The following is a 22,606-nucleotide window of genomic DNA, read 5'->3' on the forward strand; positions in this document are numbered from 1 at the left end:
TACTAAAACTTTTGTATTGAACATTTTTTTCCATAAGCATTATTTTCCAAGATATTTGACCGTTGCCGAACTTTCTCCCATCACTGTATATATATATAATACATGTCTATATATATAGATAAAAAATTTATATATTCATATACACAAATAGATATATCTTCCAGGTATCGTGGTTGTCTGGTGTTGCATGTTTTTATTTGCTCACCTTTCAACATTTTTACCGCTATGACGTTGGGTATTCCGGGTTTACCGATGTTTATCTCAGCCCTGACAACCTTGCCGAAGGCTCCTTCACCCAGCGTATTGCCAAGCGTGAGATATTCCCTTGGTACTTCCCAACTGTTGTCCAGCGGTATTTCGTACTCGAATACGTTGTCGTTAGTACTGTCATCGGTGACAACGGTGGACTTTTGTTTCTCGATCTTTACTACCGGCATCAACAGTTCCTCCTCGTTCTGCGCGTTCACCAATTTCTGTTTCTCTACGATTACCTTCTTGGTCCATTGCGTCACGACCGCCGCACGCGCTGTTTCTATCGCAAGCAGCTTCTTCATCTTCTCGCGTTTCAATCGATGGAAAATGTATATCACAACGACGACACCCACGGCGAAGAATACGCACAGAATTGCCGCCAGAATGTTTATCAAGATATGTGGCTTCGCAGCTAACGGTACTTTCTGTTCGTCCAGCGCTGAAAAATTTTACAATAATGTAGCTTATCTAGCATTTTTGTATTCTATTTATAAATACTTTGTTCGTATGAATGAAAACGTTCAATGACTTTAAGTACACTGTTAAATTTTATAGGGTCAAATTAACCTAATGTGAGTCGCCACTACTCCTACCAAATATATCGTTACTTTTTATTAAAATGATAATTAAATTTGACACTATATAATGTTAAATTGATACTGGATAATGCCAAATATAACCATTGTTTTAGTAAAAAATAATGACATTATTAAGTAGAAGCAGTGGCGACTCACGTTAAATTAATTTGACCCTATAAAATTTAACAGTGTAAAATTGGATTATATACTCACTTTCTACTACACGTAGATAAGCGCTGCTAAATGTTTCTCCTAAAGTGTTCTGGGCAATACATGTGTACCATCCCTCATCCTTTTCAGTAACATTATATAACTTTAGCTCTTCCGGGTCTTCTGCATTCGTTCCTGCCTATATTGAATGAAAGGCCATTAATCGTGCATTCGATACCGATAGAATCTATCGGATAGATCATACAACAAGATTTATACTAATACGTAAACGCAAGTTTAAAAGAGAATGTTAAGTTATGTCTATTTTTCGACTAAAATAAAAAAATCTCTCCCGAAAAGAATACTCTATTGCGATACGTCAATCGACTCTGCTTAAGTAGCCCTTTATATGATACATAATTGGTACATCTCGAAATTGTTTCATTTTAGTTGAAAAACAGTCCTAACTCATTTTCCTTTGTTTTTTTGGTAAACATTAAAGTAGAACAGAGACATATTTAATTAAGGGCAAGATTTCAAAGCGATGAAGCGATTGAAAGCGATTAAAAAAAAGATTGCAAGTTTGCATGCAAGCTGCGCCCACCTTGACCTCCACCCGTAAGCTTTGATTGGTCATGTTGACGGTGTCGAGAGAAGTATGGTAACCGTGATACCATTCGAGATGACGATGTGCATCGGATAAAACCCGGCAGATCATACTAGTGTTGCTTCCTATAAGCACCGTGGTATTTCGTGGTGCGATCGTCAGGATCGGTCGATGCGGTACAGTCTCTATAGAGAAAAAGAAACCCAACCACCGTTTAAACCAATATTTAGCTAGAATTAGTTATACGCATAAAGAAGATGAAGCAAGAAATATAGAAATAAAAAATTCGGCTGTGCATTTAAGTCACCTAAAATATTATTATTTTTACACCAAGTAAATATAAAAATGAAAAACTGTGTGAAAATAACGGTTTGTAATATAGTAAAAACAAACGAACCAGGTCTATTTGCTAAATTTTCAAATGTGCAGATAAATTTATTATTTACATATGAAATAAAATAAATCGTTGTAATATGCTGTAACGTTCGTTAAAGTTTTCGTTTAATTCTTTGTTTAGGGTGTCAGTGTCCTGTTTTGATTTCTATGTATGAAATAGACTAGAATAAAGTAAAGTAAAAAGTAAAGAATTATAAGAATAATAAGAAAACCCATAACCGTGAAGATACTTCCTAAACGACGTGCGCTGTAAAATGAAGTAATCAAGTTTTGTTAATTACGATTAGAACAGAAAGTCTTCTTCGCCCAAAAATCTGTAAAAATTTTGTGGCATTTGATATCTTGAAAAAAAAAATTTTGAGAATAAATAATTAGTTCACCCTACACCATTTGATAGCACAGTAACGGATCATTACATTGATTAACGAAATGAAGTTTTTACAATAAAAAATGTTAAGACGTGAACAAAAAGTCAGGACCCAGGACCCTCCACCACTATCATCGCGATAAATGGCGGATGTACCTGCAGCACAGTCCCATTAGGTGGTGAGTCCTCTTGATCACCAGGATTTTTGGCGACTTTAATCCACTGTATAAACGGTTCAAGATCGGAGACAATGGGGCATCTGAAGATCGCGGTACTGTTAACCAGAGCGGTCACGTTCTTCGGAAAGTCCTCGTTGATGTATGGCTTATGCGGGAAACGCTCTGTGGTTTCGTTAGTAGATCTTCAGTTCGCGCACGACAAGTCGTGTGTTCACGTAACAACGAGGACGCGACGCAAAATTGTTTTATGCGTAAGAAAGCGATCAAACTCGCAAGCGGAGTCCATGGAAAATCATAGCATCCGTACTCACCGATAATGTCGACCTTGAAGGTATAGTTGATACATCCCAGATAATTGCACACGATGCACGTGTAATTGCCGCTATCCTTGGTAACGAGATCCTCCAATCTCAGGGTCCACTTGGTTTTGCTCACGGAACCAATATCCCGCTTTGGTTCCTCGTTGTTCTTCAACCACGTGATGTTTGGCCTAGGATTGCCCACGCTCGGGCATTTTAATCGCATCATGCTTCCGGCGGGCTTCACTACCAATGTGTGCATCTCGTCGGTCTTATTAAAGGAAGGCGGACTCTCCGGAACCTTCTGGTTGTGATCGTCCTCCGCGTAGCTCTCGCTCTTCTCGTCCAGGTCCGCGTCCAACTTTTCGCTGTCCAAGTGCAACGATCGTGTCTCGGGCAAGTCTGCGGAAGAGATTATTGCGTCGTACATCGCACGTATTTGATATCATGATTCAATTTGACAGTTAGTGCCACGTTTAACCTAGGAACAGTTATTTAGTTTATTTGTGTAAATGATTACTTAGGGTGATTTTTACACTTCAATTAAAAGTCATTGTTATCAATTATATGTCGTGAATTGATTGATCTACAATTGATTAAAATTAGAAATTATTATCTACTGACTGAGAGAAAAATATTTCGATTATAATTTCTAATTATTCTCAATATTAACTACTTATTTTTTATATAGAACTATAAATATGATTGTTATTATTAACATTACAGCAGTAGTAACTATAAAAATGGAGTTCTCTCCTTATCATAATTATTATAGAGGAAAGTCCCCTATTATGAGAAAGGCGTCTAATATGAGATAGCGGCGTTTCTGCTAAACGCTATTTATTGGTTCCACCATGAATTTATTGCTCTTGGATTGAAAATTATTTAGTAGAAAATTCATTATTAGATCATGCCTGTAGTCATTGTAAAACAAGATTTTAGAATTTGGATGTCTTCAAGTTTCATTGAGACGAGTCTTTAAACCTTGTTTAATATTTAATAAATAAATATTTGGCAATATTCTTCATGTAGTGATAGAGTAAGGTCGTATTAATAGAAAAATATGGGATATGTTGAATTGTTTAATCACAGAGGTTAGATTTGATGATCATAAAACTATAAGGCGTGGAAATAGTAATATGAAATACCCAGGATATTTCTAGTGAAATAACCCATGCTCCTATGTTATAGTGAAAATCGTTGCTAAAGTATAAATGTTATTTTACAATAATAAAAAAGACAACCGGAATGAACGTCGAGTGCCTATATCTGTGATGTTTGATTTCAACTACCAGAAGACGAATTATGAGTATGATCTATCGCATTTTTCGCGCAAACTGGCTGTGTTTGTTCGTATTTTAGGAACATTAAATAAAGTTTTTTAATTGTAATACTGACATACTTTGCGTTTTACTATTGATTTCTCGGGGCATCTCATATTAGAAGCATAATTTTTTGACTTTGCGATTTGCTCACTTTTTACATTTCTTCAATTTAAAAAAAAATATGAAATTTAAATTAAATTTTATGTAACGCTATCTTAAAGCTTATTAAATTCCCTTCAAAATAACCTATTACTTTTTTAAGTTCTGTCTACAGATTTTTAGCATTTACCCAAAATGAACTCGGTATCTCATAATAGGGGCCTTTCCTCTATATCATGCAATTATAACTATAAATATCCAACACTTTTCTTTTAATATAGATTTACTAAACATTGTCTAAAAAATGTAAGAGAAATTTAAAAAAATGGGTATGGATTCTCAATCGATAAAAAAACTATTGTGCACTGAAAAATAAGATTGACTGCCACAGCAAATTAGATGGTAAAATGTGGCATAACATTTTTAATTGGCTGCAACAGTCAATTTTTGGTTGTGATAGCTTATCCGTAATATCAATATTAGAAGATTTTGATAAGCTAACGCAATTAAAAGTTGGTTGCTGCAACCAATTAAAAATGCTATGCCACATTCAGCCAATTTTTTCCTTCAGTGTGACTGAGCTTTATTTTCTTGTCGTTGAGATATAAAAATCATCCGAGGTGATTATTCACAGGTTAATTAAGATTCGTAAGTGAGAGTTGTCGGATAACTCACTTCTGGTTTCCATCTCGAGATCATTATCTCCGTCTACCGATCTGAGAATGTTCATCGCGCCCTTATCTTCGCCTTCGTTCTGGAAGCCGTCGTTCTGCAGGTTCTCGACGCGTATTGTTACGTTTCTCCAATAGATGGTCTCGTTCGACTCCAATTTACAGCTGTAGATGCCAGTGTCCTCCATCTCAACGGATTTGAACTTCAAAAATTGCTTGTTTATACGGATTCTGCTCGTCGATTTATGCAAGGCTTCATCGTCCTTATACCACGTCGTCTTGGAGTTAAAGTTTTGCTGGCAACGCAGATTGAGCTTCTCGCCCACGGATACCACAACGTCAGAATTAATTGCATCTGCAACGTAAACATTCTGCATTTTATTATGCGTCGTATGAATATACCATGCCAACGAATACACGTCCAATCTGTATCCCTCGGGTACATCGCAATGTACAGCGTGACGCGATGTTAACGATAAGGCAAAGAGAACGGTAAGTTATTCCGCCTTTCTTCGTACGCGATTTCCGCGAAGCGAAACTCGCGATTTATTCTTCAGATTGTTTTGAATCGTTACTGAACGAGCCTCTGAAGTCAATTGGTGTCTCTGCCTCCTACGCGAGAAAAATAAACGCGATTCGTCACGGCGCTGTTCAAATAAAAATAATAAATAAGAAGACTCTACCAGGACAATTCAAAACCGAGCTATAAAAGGTGTAAACAGTAAATTTTATTATTCTCTTTTATTCTTTTTTTAACAATTTCACGAAACGTTTCGACTGTATTAAGTCCTCATCAGCCGTATTTATAAATAAATAAATAAAAACCCCGAAACAATAATTTAATTAGCCATTAAACTTAAAATTAATTTCGGTATCGACACATCTCATTTAACAATTACACAATGTATTTACAACTCGACCATGTTATACTAAGTCAAATTATAAAACGTATATCTTAAAAGTAGATCCAAACCAATTCTTCATTCAGTTAACAGCGAGAGAGCTAACATGGTTGGAGTTGTAAATACATTGTGTGATTGTTGGATGAGATGTGTCGACATCGTTACCGAAATTATAATAATTTTAATTTTAACGGCTAATTAAATTATTATTTCGGGGTTTTTATTTATTTATTTATAAACACGGCTGACGAGGACTTAGTACAGTCGAAACGGTCCGTAAAATTGTTAAAAAAAGAATAAAAAAGAATAAAATAAAGTTTACTGTTTACACCTTTATAGCTCGATTTTGAATTGATCTGGTAGAGTCTTCTCATTTATTGTTGAAATTTATACGAGCGAATTATATAATATATTTTCTATTGTAATTATTAAAAATAATAAATATGTGGAATATATGTTTCTAAAGTTTTATGCTACAAAAACTCTTTTATTTTGTCCATTGTCCTTAACATTACATTGTAATTTAACTTATCACACTTATTTATTGTTTTAAGTTATTGTGAGGAAAATTTGAGATATTTTTTATCCATGGATTTAACTCGAGCGATTTCAAAAGAGATTGATTTCTTCGAAAATCAATCTCATGGAGTCGTTAAGAGAAAAATTAAATTATATTAATTGCATTTTTATAGTAATAATAACTATAATTGAGAGTCATTTACTAATTATATATATTTGTTGATAGAACCAAACATAGTTATTATTATTAACATTATAATAGTAATAATTAGTCACAATTACTAAAAATTTTTCTCTCAGTGATGAACAAAATAATTTTAATATTATATAATAAATAAGTCTAGTAATATAATATCTAATAATATTTAGCTTGAAATAATACCATAACATTCTATTATTAAATTAGTAATCAATTTAGTAGGTACATTAATGCTGATAGGCATCTTATATAAATGATGCTACTACATCTTATAATCAAGAGGCTCATTACTAAAAATATCCATTAAATATGGATGTTAAGTTGCATCTTATAAATAATTTTAACTTGGTCATCAGTATATTCGCTCGTTTTCTGTTGCATCGTCTATCACATCAATTCGGCTCGTCGACGCGATGATCTATAATAATCGCTGTCGCGTCGCGAGAATTTGCGGAAGTCAGACAGGGATGTTCCGCGTCTAACGAGAGAGAAAGAGCAAAAGATAGCAAAGCGAGACACGAGGCTTGGCTCGAGTCTGCCTATCCCGCGATATTCGCGCCGGTTTGATCAAGGAAACTCATTTTCCTGCGCGAATTCATTCATGAGGCCGGCCGGCCGGACCTCGGAGTGTCGCCATTTGGAAGGCAGCCAGAAGTGAATCGCGACACTGTCCCTTCCGATGTTCCATCTGGAGCCTTTCCCTCCGTCCCCGGAATGCGTCGTACACTATTTTTAGAGCCATCCCCCCCGCGAACTTCTCTCACTGCTTCTCTTCCTCGGTGAATCGTCCTGTGATTACGATTGCTAATAGCACTACGAAGCGCGTCTTCATCATCATTACGGAAGTTCCAAGATAGCAATATTGAAATTTCGATTGTTAACCCTTAACTGCCATCGTCCATTGTATCAAATCTTTCAACGTCCATCAAAGTCTACTTAACATGCTTTAAATAAGGATCAATGCGATACTAATTTTCAATTTTTATTATTAGTTTTGATTAAAAATAGGTAGACGAGAGCCTGAACATCAAAAAGATACAATAAAAATGTTTTTAAGATTACTGAGTTTAATTTTATTGGCTTTTCCAAAATAAGGGTCCAGTGGATCCATGTCAGAAACATAACATTTCTTTACGACGTCAGTTAAGGATTAATACAAGGTCGCATTGATTCTCATCGATCTCGTTTCGATCGTAGCGATAATTGGTGAGATATTTCTCCTTTCTGTTTCAGCGGATCTGCTTCCCGAGTTATTCCAGACGCGCCAGGAAGGCAGGGGAGACTTTAATTCAATCAAGAGACTCGCGCGGAGGGTCTCGTTCTTTTCGCGAATCTTTAAACATCCTCGCGCCGAGCTCATTCTCAAGGCACAAACGATTCGTTGTGCTCTGCGAAGAACTCTCGACGGAAATCGATCGAGTTTATATTGTCGCTCGTTGTCGTGGACGCTTTCTCCTCGTTCTTTTTCGGAAGACAGCAACAGATGCGGGGCACGTGGCATCGGCGGCTGCGATCCGGTACGCGAAGTTCGATACGAAACACGCACCAAGACGTAATCTGTGCAGAGTACTCCTAAAATTAACTCATTCTTATACAAAAATTTTCAAGTAATTTTTCATTCATTTCCCATCAGAATTTCAATTAATTCAATCAAACATTTTTCTCTGTCTTCGAAATTAGATTAATTAGATTCTTAAGCAAAACAATAGGTCATAATAGCTCATCATCAAAATAATGTACTCCTAAAATTAATTCATTCTTATAAAAAAATTTTTAAGTAATTTTTCATTCATTTCCCATTAGAATTTCAATTAATTCAATCAAACATTTTTCTCCGTCTTCGAAATTAGATCGATTAGATTCTTAAGCAAAACAGTAGGTCATAATAGCTCATCATCAAAATAATGTACTCCTAAAATTAATTCATTCTTATAAAAAGATTTTCAAGTAATTTTTCATTCATTTCCCAATAGAATTTCAATTAATTCAATCAAACATTTTTCTCTGTCTTCGAAATTAGATTAATTAGATTCTTAAGCAAACAACAGGTTATATAGCTCATCACCAAAATAATATTATGAAGATAAATAATCCTTCACGGAGAAAATTTTTTTTCAGAATTTACTTTGAAAATATGACAGTCGTGGGACAACGTATTTCAAAGAATTTTAACGTAAATCTCTCTCATTCATTAATAAAACTACAATAAAGTATAAAATAAGTTTGATCAATTTTACTGAAATGCATGGTAAAAATCTTTAAAATATTGTATTGTATCACAACTACCATATTTTCAGGATAAATTTTAAAAGGAAATTCTCTCCGTGTTGAACACGTATTTTTACATAATAAAATTTCCAAAATTGATTATTAACTGTTTTATATTTGCAACCAGATAGAAAAATGGTTTATATAAAATAAATCATGACTGATCAAAAAGTGACTTTTACTAATCATTTTCGAGTTATTTAATGTCATTTTGACGTTATCATGATTTTTTTGTTCTGTTAGCTAAATTATTTGTAAGTTGTTGAAACATTCCGATTTGCGTTAAACCACGCCAGATTGTGACTCCGACCGATAGTTAAACTGGGGATCGATTCCTCTCGGTACGCAACCGGCCATCTGCCTCGACGCCAGGAATAGCCTTAAACGTTTCAAGAGCTTCACTTTTGCCGATGTTGTTCTCTCTTTCTACCTCCGGTCTTTCCTTGCCACAAGCTTTCGGTCGCAGCACGTTTTGGATATTTATACGAATTTACTCGTGTGCGTGACGAAGAACGCAGGTAGATTACGTCGCGTAAAAGAATTTTTCCAAAGAAGAAAAAGAGTACTAGCGAATCCAACGTGCTTGCAATTCTTTCAGTAAATTCCTCGACGAGTCGGCGAGAGTTTTGTTTGCCGCGTCGCCTTTGCGAACAGCATCCAGAAATATGACTGTTTGCGATGTAAATAAAGAGTTCCCGCAGCATACAAAGGAACAAGTTAATTTTGTCAGCAAATTAAAAAGTTTTGACCATAAACGGGATTTATTTTCGCACAAAAAGAAATAACTTTTATCTCTTAATATTTAAAATAAAACTAGTATCTAATATAAAGAAAGATCATTGAGAGCAACATTGCAGTTATTATTAGCGTATATTTTAATGTTTAATTTATATCTAATCAATACTATATATTCTTCTTGTATCTGGATATTTGATATAAAAGTGAAAAGAACTAATGGGAGTCGCCGCAATAATTAGTGCGCAAATTTCTTTAAATGAATTTATAATTCTTACTAAATAATTACACAAAAATTACGCAAATACACTGTTAGAAATGTAATCACGAGCTTCCTTTACATGTAAATGAAGCTGGTGATTATGAACGAAATTAAAAGTAATGAATGATTTAACTGAAAATTAAGTTACAGTAGTAATGTAATGAACGTGTACATTAAATTTATAAAATTTAATGTACTTTTAATAAAATTTTATGAAAAGTACATTAAATTTCATAAATTTTCATGAAAAATACATTAAATTTTATGTACATGTACGTACATAAATATACTTTTTAGTTACAAATACATTAAATTTAATGTAATGTCATGAAATTAAATTCAAATTAAATTCAATTACGTAACTTAAAAGTTAATGAAATTTAAGAACATTTCTAACAGTGTACAGCCAAATTTCGGCTCACACTCTTTTGGCCTTTTTCAGTAACAATAAATAACGGTTAATATAATGACTTAATTAATTCTATTTTGATTTTAATATCGAGTGCAATAGTGCATCTCGTTCGAGACCATTACAGCCATTAACGTCGCGTAAGACGGAAACTCCTGGTTTATCAACGTCAGCAACCGTTTATTTACCCGTGTCGTGCCTGAAATGCAAGCATTTTTACCCCGACGCATCGTACTGTCTCCGACGTATACAGCGCTTTCCCTTCGCTGTTGCGTGGATAACGATAGTTGTAACGGCAGCGTTAGAAAAACGATCTCTATCCAGGGTTCGTTTTTCAAAACGTCCCTTGGTTTTCTCGTCCTGGCATTACGTCTTCGTGAAGAGCACTGTCTTCACAAATATATCTTCACTTCATAATCTTTCAATAACACAAACCCGATCTTTTCACATAGGCTTTCTTATAGCGTTTTTCTCTGACAGAACTGGTGCACATTAAAGCTATTGTACACTAACACTCAAAAAAGTGATCTTGCAGTTACAGCGAAAATTATCTAAGAATAAAAAATAGCTAAAATAGATAAATTTCTAGCAAATACTGCGATATTGGATACGTATTGCATCTAATCATATATACACTGTTAAAAATGTTATGAAATTTTATGTACTTTTAAGTTACATAAATTAAATTAAATTTTATGACTACATTAAATTTTATGTATTTGTAACTGAAAGTATATATTGTGTACATGTACATGAAATTTGGTGTACGTTTCATAAAATTTTACGAAGTTTTTAGTACATTTTTTATTAAATTTTATGTAGATTTGTATAAAATTTAATGTAAGTAAACGTTGAATTTAAGTTATTTGTAACTTCATTTTCATTGACAACACATTAAATATTTTTAATGTGCCTGCTTTCTTTGAAGTACAAATAATTTAAATCTAACGTTTACTTACATTAAATTTTATACAAATCTACATAGAATTTAATAAAAAATGTAGTAAACTTCGTAAAATTATATGAAACGTGCACTAAATTTCATATACATGTACACAAATATACTTTTCAGTTACAAATACATAAAATTTAATGTAGTCATAAAATTTAATTTAATTTATGTAACTTAAAAGTACATTTTTCATGTACTTTTTTCATGACATTTTTAACAATGTAGATGACAGAGATAGAATTTAGACTTGTGCTATAAATTCTATGCGTACGATACATAATTTTCTATCAGATACAAAAAAACAGCTATAATTCTAGCTGGATCAGCAGAATATTTTTTTGCGTGTAACCTAATTTGAATGTAAAAGTGAGATATCGCGAGTAAATAAAATACCTAATGTATATTTTATCAAATAAAATGTATTGAGGATTTTAATTCGTTTCTATATGTTTATTAAACGCACATCTTTTTACGTCGATTTGTGCAGAACGGCTTTAAAGTGCGCTGAGTGCGCACCAGCGCTGCACTGAGAGAAATGTTTTGTACCAATAACCAAAGTTTTGTTATTGACACAAAAACTATTTGTTGATATATAATCAATCAAACCATTGGTTACCACGACAATATTAATTTGTTGAATTTATTAACTAAACTGATCATTTAATGGTACAAAACTGTTTTGTATGATGTTTATAGATCTTTTGTAATTAGAAATAGAACATTTTGTTACCGGAACAAAATGAATAATATATAAGTATCTCTCACTTTCTACAGAGTCATCATGTTTGGCGTTTTTTAATTTTCTTAGCTTAGCAAAAATATATATATAGATTTAGAGCAATTGAGATCACTAATCGCTCTGAAAAAATAGTTACCATGATTGATCATGGTGTGGCGAGAACCGAGAAGTCTCCACGAGATTAGTCTCTAATCGTCTCGGTTTTATAGAGGTAGACGTTGAATTTCTCTTACGAGAAGACACGCCATCTCTGATAGCTCCGCGAAACACTCCTTGCTCTACCATAGTAGATTATTTTGTTGAAATTACTAAAAGAATACTTATTTTGTAATGGCAACCAAATTTTACATTGGTATTTACAAAACGTGAATAACCGAATAAATTTGTACTGTTAAATAACAAAATTTTGTTCGTCTTACAAAAAAATATTGTATTTTGTAATTTTAACGAAGTAATCCAATGATAATCGGCCATTTGTGAATAATTCTCTTTTTTCGTTATCAATACTATATATTTTCTCTCAGTGTGCCAGTGAAAAACGCTGTTAGACTTTCTTCTTTATTTTCTTTTTCAGTCAGGACAGTCAGGACGCTCTCGGTGCATCTCGCTGTTGCAGCACGTGCCGTTCGTAAATCGCTATCAAAGTTTCCGCGCAAACGGAGGCGCGGTTACCGGTTTTTCGAGTGCCGGATGGCTTCATAAATAATTGCTGTTTCCTTGCGTGCACGAGACTAGGAATAAAATCACTTCAATACGGGATAAATAATGTTTTACCACAGATACTATCTGTAGCATGGGCTTTTTCCAATCGTTAGATATAAAACTAGTCGTGTTATCAGATACGAAAAGACGCTGCGTTACGTCTTATTTACAGACGTCCAATACGTTTTGAAAGACCAATCGGATAAGTTACGATAAATAGGTCTCCACATGGAAAGGACCGTTTTGCCGATCGACTCTTCGCGCGTCTTCATTCGTGAACCACAGATTTCGGAGAGCATTGAATGGTGCGTTTGCGAGTGTGTTGGCGATACGATTGCCTCGTTTAGACAGACAAGACGAGGTCGGCTAGTAAGATGGATTACATCGCTCCCGACGAGTCGTGCCAAAAATGTTTGTACATGATTAGAACTGGTCCCGCTGATCCCCACGATTTATGTGAACTCACAAATTAATCCACACCAGGTTACAGAAACTCGAAAGGAGCACTGGATCTCTATATATATTATCTTGACTTTTACGTTCGGAGTTTTCTACGATCGTCTTGCATGACTATCAAACTAAATCGTTTTGCATCGTTCGTTTGTTCGTTTCAGACGAAGCAGATCTCTCGCTTCTGGCTATTTCGGGATGAAATAGCCAGAAGTTGTCGAGATATAAGACGCTGATCTATAGGGATACCATGCGTGGACAGTGATTTATGTTCTTTTAATTGCCCATTGTTTCTTTGCTTTCACAGAAACGAATCAGTCGTTGAGCGAACGTTGCTAGTATAATCTTCGCGTTAAATGTGCACTGGAAAAATAGTCTGGTTGCATTAATTAGAATTTTGATAGATTCAACCTTGAAGGTGTAAATCGGATACTTATCTACACGGAAAGGTATTCTGCGCTAAAAATTTAACTAGAGATAAACGTGAAAATAATTTTGTTGGAGCATCAAAATAATTATGTAAGTATCAAAATAATTATGTGTTAAACTGATCGCTAAAATGTCAAGACTTTTTGCAGTATAGCTCATCATGCTTGAGATTCTTGCGTAATTATTTTGATAATTCAACAAAATTGTTTTTAGATTTACCTATGTGGCGGTTATATCGCCATTACCTCAGCTGAAAATGCATTTCGCAAAGATATAATTTTTATTCGAAGAATATCGCGTTCTCGGAATCGCGAGAGAACACACGCGAATATCGAAGACTTGTTCGAGTTAGAAAAAAGGACAACACAGAAACGGTTAAATCGGATGAATAGCGAAAGTGGGTAATAATCAGCGACACGTTAAACTATATTTATCTATCGAAGTATGTGTCAAATAATCCGACATTGCAGTCAAGCGCAATATTATACACGCTGTAACCGGCTAGGAAAATGAGATGCAACCGCTCTGGGATGAAAATAAAAATCGGAGCGTAAATCGGATGTAATGGAAGAGTAACAGAAGCGTGAACGAAACTTCTAGAAGGCGAAAATTGGAACAATGAAATGTAAAAGAAGCATTTACGCTTCTTTTACACTTTGACGTTTCAATTTTTGCTTCCTACAAGTTTCGTTTATGCTTCTGTTACTCTCTCATTACATTCGACTTACGCTCTGACTTTTATTCTCATCAGGGCTGCATCTCGTGAAAAAAAACTAAACCGCGGGATCACGAATATTTAAAATCTAGATTTCGAAGCCTTCTCGAACGGCCGAAAATAAATCGTTTTTTCTCCGGGTATGAGATCGAATAAGCAATCGAGAGAGATGAGCGACACTTCTCCGCCGGCTCAAGTTAATTAGTTGTGTAAATCCGACGTGCTCGGAATAAAGACTTTGATTCGAGATTAAGTTGAGTCGATAATTGGCACTGGCCACAACCGTAACCATATCACTGTCCGAATCCCGTAATAATCACCAAATCTAAATTTTTAAATACTTCAGCAAACTCGTTCTTTGTGTGTATAGTTAAATCTATCAAAAATTCTAATCAAAATAACCAAAAATTTAATTACTAGAATTTTAGTATAAATGCATTTTGTTCCTACTTCTTGTTAATATTAGGTGTTAAACTTAATTCCTGTCGTTTTTCGTCTCCAAAATTGATTTGTTTCGAAGGGAAATACCTTAATCAAAGTATTATTAATTAGTAATAAAGTAGAAAATGGAGGAAATTACTTTGATTAAGGTATTCATTCATCTTCCCTTCGAAATAAATCAATTTTGGAGACGAAAGACGGCAGGAATTAAGTTTAACACCTAATATAACCAGAACATTTGTTTCAGTGTGGAGAGAATTGTTGACGGAACTCTCTAAATCTCGTTGAGTGAAATCTTACTCGAAGAGACTGAAAATTTAGCCTGTCTTGAAAAAAGAGTGAAAATATGGCCATTCTCGTTCAAGAGTGGCAGATTTTTGTTCTTTTTAAAGTGAGATTTACTTTTGGAATGACATTCACTCCGAAGAAGTAAAATCTCGATCCCTTTTTTGGAGTGAGGTTCCATCTATCCTGGTATTATATTTCAAAAAAGGGATTGAGATTTCACTCATTCCGAAAGAGTAAATCTCACTTTAAAAAGAGTGAAAATCTGCCACTCTCTCGAACAAGAGTGGCCGTATTTTCACTCTTTATTTCAAGACTGGCTTAATTTTCAGTCTCTTCGAGTGAGATTTCACTCCACGAGATTTAGAGAGGATGAGAGCTTCGCAGAGCTTTTCTCAAAATTAGCAAGATAAATATTTGACTCGAGATTTTTTCGACGAATTTTTTCAGACCCTAAACGAATCCGTGAAGAAAACGACTCGACGTTACAGCGCGAGCAAACAAACGCGTTTCGCAAAACCAAACAGCGTCGAAGACTTAGCAGAAGCTAAGCACGCCGGATTATATGGATCACTCGGTGTGATTAATCGGCAATGATAAAAAGGCGCGAATCCTAAACGATGATAGAAATCACGACTGCCGGTTAGTGTCGGAGTTTATTCTCTAGAAGTGGCTGCACTGGTTGCCGAGGAAATAAAAAAAAAATCGACAGGCGAGAAAGATCTCTCAACCTCGAAGAAGTGCCCCGCGGTGTCGGATTACGATCGTCCCACGCGTTCGGCTTTTAGCGTCTTCATTCGTAGACGAGAAAGAAGGAGAAGAGGTCTCTTTCATGCCGCCGATGTTAGCGGTCGATCTTACGCGAGATGATGATTCGACAAAAAGGAGAAACTCTAGACACGATAATTCCATCTTGTGCGAACGGAGTACAGCGCGGAAATGTTAAAACGCCGACCGTTTTTTCTTCATTACACAAGATCCTTTTTACTCATGGAGTGTTCACCACCTATCCCGCAACGATGTCGTTTCTTCGTGGAAATCTGTCGGCGCGTACAAAGTTTTTCCCGATTGAAATGTGTTTCACGACGATTCCTTAATGGACGGTGATGTTTTTTTCCGCCGTTGACAACGATATTTCACGGTAGGAACGAGAATCGTCGATCCAATTACCTTGTTTCTATTCTGTAGCGCGTGTCTGACGGCTAAAGTCGTTGAGTTTTATTTTGGATCTTCCTCTGCCCGGAGGAAGACAAAACGAGCGTTCGTCGGGGATGGACGTCTTCTTTCGACAAAAGACTCGATATATGATAATTCGAGATAAAAAACGATCCGTAGCGAACCGAGCGAGCGAGATGAGTCGCGCAGGATCGAGAAGAATCTTGTTATATACGTTTTAACGCATCGTCCACTCGCGTTAAGATATCACAAAGTATCGCAGGCTACTAGGATAGAGACCTGTCAACGCGAGACTGGTCCGACGATCTAATTAAGATTCCGTTTCGCCCTGGAAGCGGTCCTTTCATAATGGAGCGAACGCGGGGGTTAAAAGGAGATTCATGGACCGGGAGACAGAGAGCAGATAGAAACGTCGGAATTCTTGACGGGTCGACAGTCTGAAACCATCTCGCCAGGTACGCACGTATCTATACCCGCATAATTACACCTCGAAACGGATCATCCGACTTCTCGGGAGAAATTGAGAGGAAGCGCGTCGTTTAAGCGCGCTCGTTATCTTAACGAGCCAAGCTTCTTTCATGCTCCGTTCGAGATTGAATCGCTGACAGGAGGACAGAGAGAGTTGTGCGACGGGCTTCTTCAGCACCGATTTTCCAAGGATCTCCTAGGCTGCGTTTGGAAACGTAACCCTCCGTGTATCGTTTTGTCCTTGTTGTTCCACCTAACGTTAAACAAGGATAAAATGGTACATGAAGGCAGTACTGGACGGAGCATGTGGCGAAATGTCTTTGATCTTTTGTCTTCCTATCTAGAAAGAACAAGGTAAATGTTTGGGCATGGAGCTCTCTTTCTACACTGAACAAAAAATTGGCTGCTGCAACAAATTAGATGGTAAAATATGGCATAGAATTTTTAATTGGCTGTAGCAGCCAATTTTTGGTTGCGTTAGCTTATCCGCAATGTCACACTGAGAAAAATAGTCTGGTTGGATTAAACAGTAACTCTGGTGGAAAATAGACGAATCAGAATTTTCTGGTTACGTCTATTAGAATTCTAGTTGAGATAACTAGAATTCTGATTAATATAATTATTCTGGTAAAAATAAGAATTCTAGTAGATTTTACCAGAAATATAGTATCAACCAGAATTCCGGTTATCTCAACTAGAATTCTAATAAATTTAACCAGAAATTTCTGATTCGTCCATTTTCAACCAGAAATTTTTTTCAGTGCAGTATAGGACTTCAATAGGCTAACACAACCAAAAATTGGCTGCTGCAACCAATTAAAAATTCTATGCCATATTTTACCATCTAATTTGTTGCAGCAGCCAATCTTTTTTGTCCTATTGGTCGCTACTACCCAGACATCGTTCGATCTCTTTTTAGGTCTGTCAAGATGGTTTCGATGCTATGCTTCGTCCAGTATTATACGTCGATGAAACGAAGGAGCGAGTGGGACGAGTATGAATGCGGGCACAGGTCCAACGGAAAATCGGAGTGACGCTCGATCAACTGGCAAGACCAGTCGAGATCTCTTGGCGAAATCTCCTTCTCGGTTCACCCTCTCCCCTCTCGTTCATCCCCCGGCCCTCCTTTCTGCCCCTTCTACGATAAATCGCGCTGCCATCTCTTTCATTGTCCAATTGGTAATATCAGCCGCTATTACGCTGTTGAATACATTTAATAGACAAAAGATTGGCAGTGGCTCTCATCGCTCTCGCCGGTCTCGCGGCGGCGGCGGTGCCCCTCCCGCCTTTGGATTTAGTCCGAGAAAATGGCGTTTCGTATCCGCCATCGCCCGGGAGAGTATCGTTGCTGGCGATTCGGTAATAGCGGCCTCCGCAGCCCGGCTCGGCATTCAATGACCGGGCAATTGGACAATTGAGCTCAATCATAATAACGCTCATACGCATATCGTGCCACACAGAGACGTGTCGTTTCGCCCGTTCACCGCGACGGTATATATTTATTTACCGAAATATCAATCCGCAACCGGGGCGGAATATATGTCGAGCACGTCGAAAATAATCGGGGATCCCGGGTCTACGGGAGTTCAGACGGGGTCGGACGGGGTATTATGAATCTCTCTCCGACATTTAGGCCGCGTCGCGTCGCGCCGCGTCGCGTCGCGGCGAAACGAGACCCCGTTTACGTGTCGCGCCGGTTGCGCGTTTACGCACGTGGCCCCCGTCGCCGAAATTCCAACGAAACTCGCTACTTTCGAGCACGCACCAACTACGGAATATAGTGGAAATCACACCAGCGCGAGTACAAAGCCATGTCTGTTCGCCAGATGTGACGTGCCGGTTGAAAATTTCGCCTTCCTCCTTTCGACCGGAGCAGGATTAGAACTTTCGTCGTGCGTTCGTCGAAATCGACGTTTCCATTGTTTGGAACAATAAACGAGTGCCCACGCACCGTTTTCGCATACCGTTCCGTGAATACATCGCGATGTTACGTAATAATTTCAAGATCAGCGGAAGAGCGTTACAACTTCAAAATATGTGTATTTTTTACGTTTTATTTTAACGGCGGAAGGTTTAGACCTAATTAAACGAAATCGGCGACCAATCCCTTTGCGTGTAATCAAAGAAAAACGTAGTGAAGCAACTGTGAAGGCGATAACTTTCTCTGTACAAGTTTTATATGTATTTAATATATACATATACACTGCCGTCGAAAAGTTTCCGGACATGGAACTTAAAATTGCGTAATATTCAAGATCACCGTAAGTCGTAAAAAATCATCGCAGATAAAAAAAAGCGGTCAAAAGCATGCTAAAGTATAAATTTTAAGCTTTAAAATGCTTTTTTATTTCTTTGTCTACGATGATTTTTTACCGTGATTTTTTACTGTGACCTGAATATTATACAATTTTAAGTTATATGTTTGGAAACTTTTCGGCGGGGTGTATATAATATAAACTATTTTATGATTATATATTGCAACTATAAAAAAGTTTATATACATTAATTCTACACATAAAACTTGTATAGTTGTATATTTTATATAATTGCTGTTATAAATTAGATATTATTATATAAAAATAGTTGCAATTACTATAATTTTACTTTAATTTTTGTAGTTATTTTTGGACCAACCACAAGCATATTTGTCGATAGAAACAGACATATAGTTATTATTAACATTACAATAGTAATAATCATAATTATGATAATTACAGTCACGAATACCAAAATCTCTCACTGTCTCTCGCGAAGATAAACGATCTCTGCGTCTACTTTCGCCATCGATAATTATAACCACGTGGAATATAATTATATCGTCGCGCTGACGCTAATTAATTACCGTGTTCCGTTGCCGGTTGCGGTTTACAATTTAGGAAACCAAGTAAGTAATCGTACACTGAAAGGAAAGATTGATCGCTGCAACAAATTAGATGGTTAAATATGGCATAGCATTTTTAATTGGCTGTAGCAACCAATTTTTGGTTGCGTCAGCCAATCGAAATCTTATACTGACATTGCGGATAGGCTAATGCAACAATTGGCTGCAGCATCCAAAAATTGGCTGTTGCAACCAATTAAAAATTCTATGCCATATTTTCCCATCTAATTTGCTGCAGCAGCCAATCTTTTCTTTCGGTGTAGTGTCACACTTTCCTTGAACGTCGATGGGTGCAACCAAGTGCCAGCGGCTACGATTTAAATAGCGGTGATATGTATGCACGTGGCGTTTCCCGAGGAAGTTTCCCAAGAATGCAAGCGCCGATAATTAAATCGTAGCTACGAAGTCTATAGGAGTAACGTGACTGGAAATAAACCAGGATCATAAGCATCGCATTTGAAAGTCTGACAAAGTCAACGTTTCTCGGTAGAGATTTCACGAATTCCACCACGCGGCGCGAATAATTCTTCCGTATTATTAACACGGATCGTAACGTCGTGCCAATTTCTCGTAACACCTCTTGAACAGAGAGACGTAAAAAGTGAAATTATTTCGCCCAGCCGGAGTCGATATAAGCCGCTGAATAATCGGTTCTCGAATCGTAAATATTTCATCCAGACATTTCTCAAGCCGTTCCTTTTACGCGTCGTTCCTTTTTCGTTCGTACTTCCGCTTTCGCTCCTTCGCTTTCGCTAGCTTCCTCGTCGGACTCGCATCGCTTCTTCCTTCGCGCTATTTTTCACGTCACGTGATTCGCCCTAGCCATGCTTCGTCCCGCTTGTTCCTTTTTCAATACGAAAATACCGCAGAACGGAATGACGTATGTACGTTACAGACTTCCTTTACAAATCTTTGCAGACGCGTCTCGTGGCGCTCACTTTAATTTCAGTCGCGATTTTAGAGAACGAATTCAGTGAAAGAATTTACCGCGAAATTACGACAAGATGATAATAAAATTTCATTACATAATAATTTCGGCTTTCTATTGAAATTTTTATTGAACTTCCCACACATCGTCTTTAAATGTAACGTTTACGGGATCTCCATCGTACACAAAGCTTTCATCTCCCTTTGCAAATATTCCTAGGAAATGTCTCGCTTCTGTGAATTAAACGCTCTCGAAATATAACTCGACTACGGCATTAATAAGCGGCACATATTAGTCATGGATCATTTATATGTGCTATCGCATGCAACTTAAACTTTACACGATTCATATTTATATTTCACTTTTATCGATGCGCATTTATCGATAAGAGCGAGGTATAAAAGTAAGGTGAACCTATATCTTTCTCATCTGCATAAAGTTCGAACACATAAAAGTGTTAAAGGATATTATACACTAAGGCCCAGTTTCACAATTCACGGTTAACTCTTAACCGAGGTTCAACTTATTTCTCATTTTTTTCCAATTCTAGAATTGAAAAGAGATAATGAATATGAGTTGAATCTCGTGGTTAAGAGTTAACCGTCAGTTGTGAAACTGGGCCTAAAAGAAAAGATTGGCTGCTATAGCAAATTAGATGGTAAAATATGGCATAGCATTTTTAATTGGTTGCTACAGCCAATTAAAAATGCTTTGCCATATTTCACCATCTAATTTGTTGCAGCAATCAATCTCTTCTTTCAGTGTACCGTTATTATTAAATGAATAACTGAGCGAGAGATTTTTCCAAGAAATACATATAAAAGTTATAATATTTTTTCTCACCTAGTCGAATGTAAGGCTTTCTTCTTTGTGTAAATCCGACGGACAGGATAGTGAGGATTCCAAAGAGTATGCAGATCCTCGCCATTTCGACTCGCTCGACACCGGACATACGCAGTTAGTGTAATCGTGGCATGGGTGACTTCCTGAAACAGAAACCGTGGAAAGTTTATTTATCTTTCCGTCTATACGCGGCGCTCCGGGATAAAATAGCTCATGGACGGAAAATATCTTTCAACGACTTCTTCGGGAGCAACGAGAGCGGTTGCAACTTCAACTTGATCGCAACCACTATGCAGAAATGATGAGGAAGGGAAGGGAAGGGTAATTATGTAGCAAATAAATGCTAAAAGTATTTATGCAGAAGAGATTTTTATTTAACAGAAGTCTTATTGGTAGAAAATAAATATTAAATCACAATTTATTTATAATTAATACGTTCTGTACTAATATAATAAAAAAGTTCCGAAAATACTTACTCATATATTTATAAAAAATCTTACAAGTTACATTTCTTGACTGTGCGAATATTTTTAAAAAATTTAATATGTTAAAAAATTTATTCGCTAACAAGATCTAGTGTGTGGCAAATGCTCAACCTTCTTAATTAACAATTTTTTATGTATCCGAATAATACAGTTTTTCATTCTTGCTTATTATTAATTCTTAATCTTATCGCTATAAATATTGCATCTAATTGTAAGTTCTAAATCTAAAGCACTCTCTTTGAAGTATAGAATGCAAATAAATTTCTGTCTTAAGGAGAGATTGATAGAGGAAGGTTCAAAGTTTATTTTACCAACGATTAAAAATCTTATAATATCAATCGTGATTGTATAATCGTCTAAAAATTTAAACGATTCTTCTGGACTAAACCTGTTGCTACAATCGAGAACAAAAGATAATATATTTTAATTATTATACGTCTTTTTAGGTGAAATAATTTTAAGAAATATACAATCTAGCTATTTTATTTTTTGTTAATAAATTGTTAATTAATGTTTACTTTCTAAAAATAAGATTTTTTAAAAAGATATCTTTTTTATACAAATATTTGTTACACTCACTGTATGTAAATAGTAGCAGGGTTGGGTAGTGCTAAGTTAAAAAGATAAAAGTTAAGTTAAAAACTTAATTAATTTTAATTTAACTTAGTTACATTTCAGACTCTTATATATATATAACTGTGTATAATTTTATTTAGTTACATTTTATCCGTAACTATTAATTTTTTATTTAATTCTTTGAAGTTAAGTTTCAGACATAATATACGGCAATAGCGATAACTTCAAATTAGGTGAAAATTGCAAAAATGAGCAAATTTACTAGGTGTTGACCAATGAGATTATAAATATTCGAGAGAGAGAGAGGGGGGGGGGGGGG

At 36.0% G+C, this 22,606-nt stretch overlaps 1 protein-coding gene across 2 annotated transcripts in view; it reads right to left on the reverse strand.

The window, feature by feature from the left end:
- Nucleotides 1-22,606, reverse strand: part of LOC108762974 (fibroblast growth factor receptor homolog 1) — a 73,451-nt gene that overhangs the window by 4,780 nt on the left and 46,065 nt on the right. Inside the window, exons 2-7 of one of the 2 annotated variants that reach the window (XM_018510254.1) lie at nt 21,227-21,369; nt 4,928-5,278; nt 2,841-3,230; nt 1,585-1,772; nt 1,044-1,179; nt 206-691 (exon numbers count right to left, since the gene is read on the reverse strand). In XM_018510254.1, coding sequence (XP_018365756.1) covers nt 206-691; nt 1,044-1,179; nt 1,585-1,772; nt 2,841-3,230; nt 4,928-5,278; nt 21,227-21,335 — 1,660 coding nt within the window. In that variant the 5' untranslated portion in view covers nt 21,336-21,369. Of the gene's footprint in view, nt 1-205; nt 692-1,043; nt 1,180-1,584; nt 1,773-2,506; nt 2,692-2,840; nt 3,231-4,927; nt 5,279-21,226; nt 21,370-22,606 lie in introns of both variants that reach the window. The other variant, XM_018510255.1, reaches the window with a different exon arrangement.

Source organism: Trachymyrmex cornetzi, unplaced genomic scaffold (assembly GCF_001594075.2).
Source record: "Trachymyrmex cornetzi isolate Tcor2-1 unplaced genomic scaffold, Tcor1.1 scaffold328, whole genome shotgun sequence".
Taxonomy (NCBI): Eukaryota; Metazoa; Arthropoda; class Insecta; order Hymenoptera; family Formicidae; genus Trachymyrmex; species Trachymyrmex cornetzi.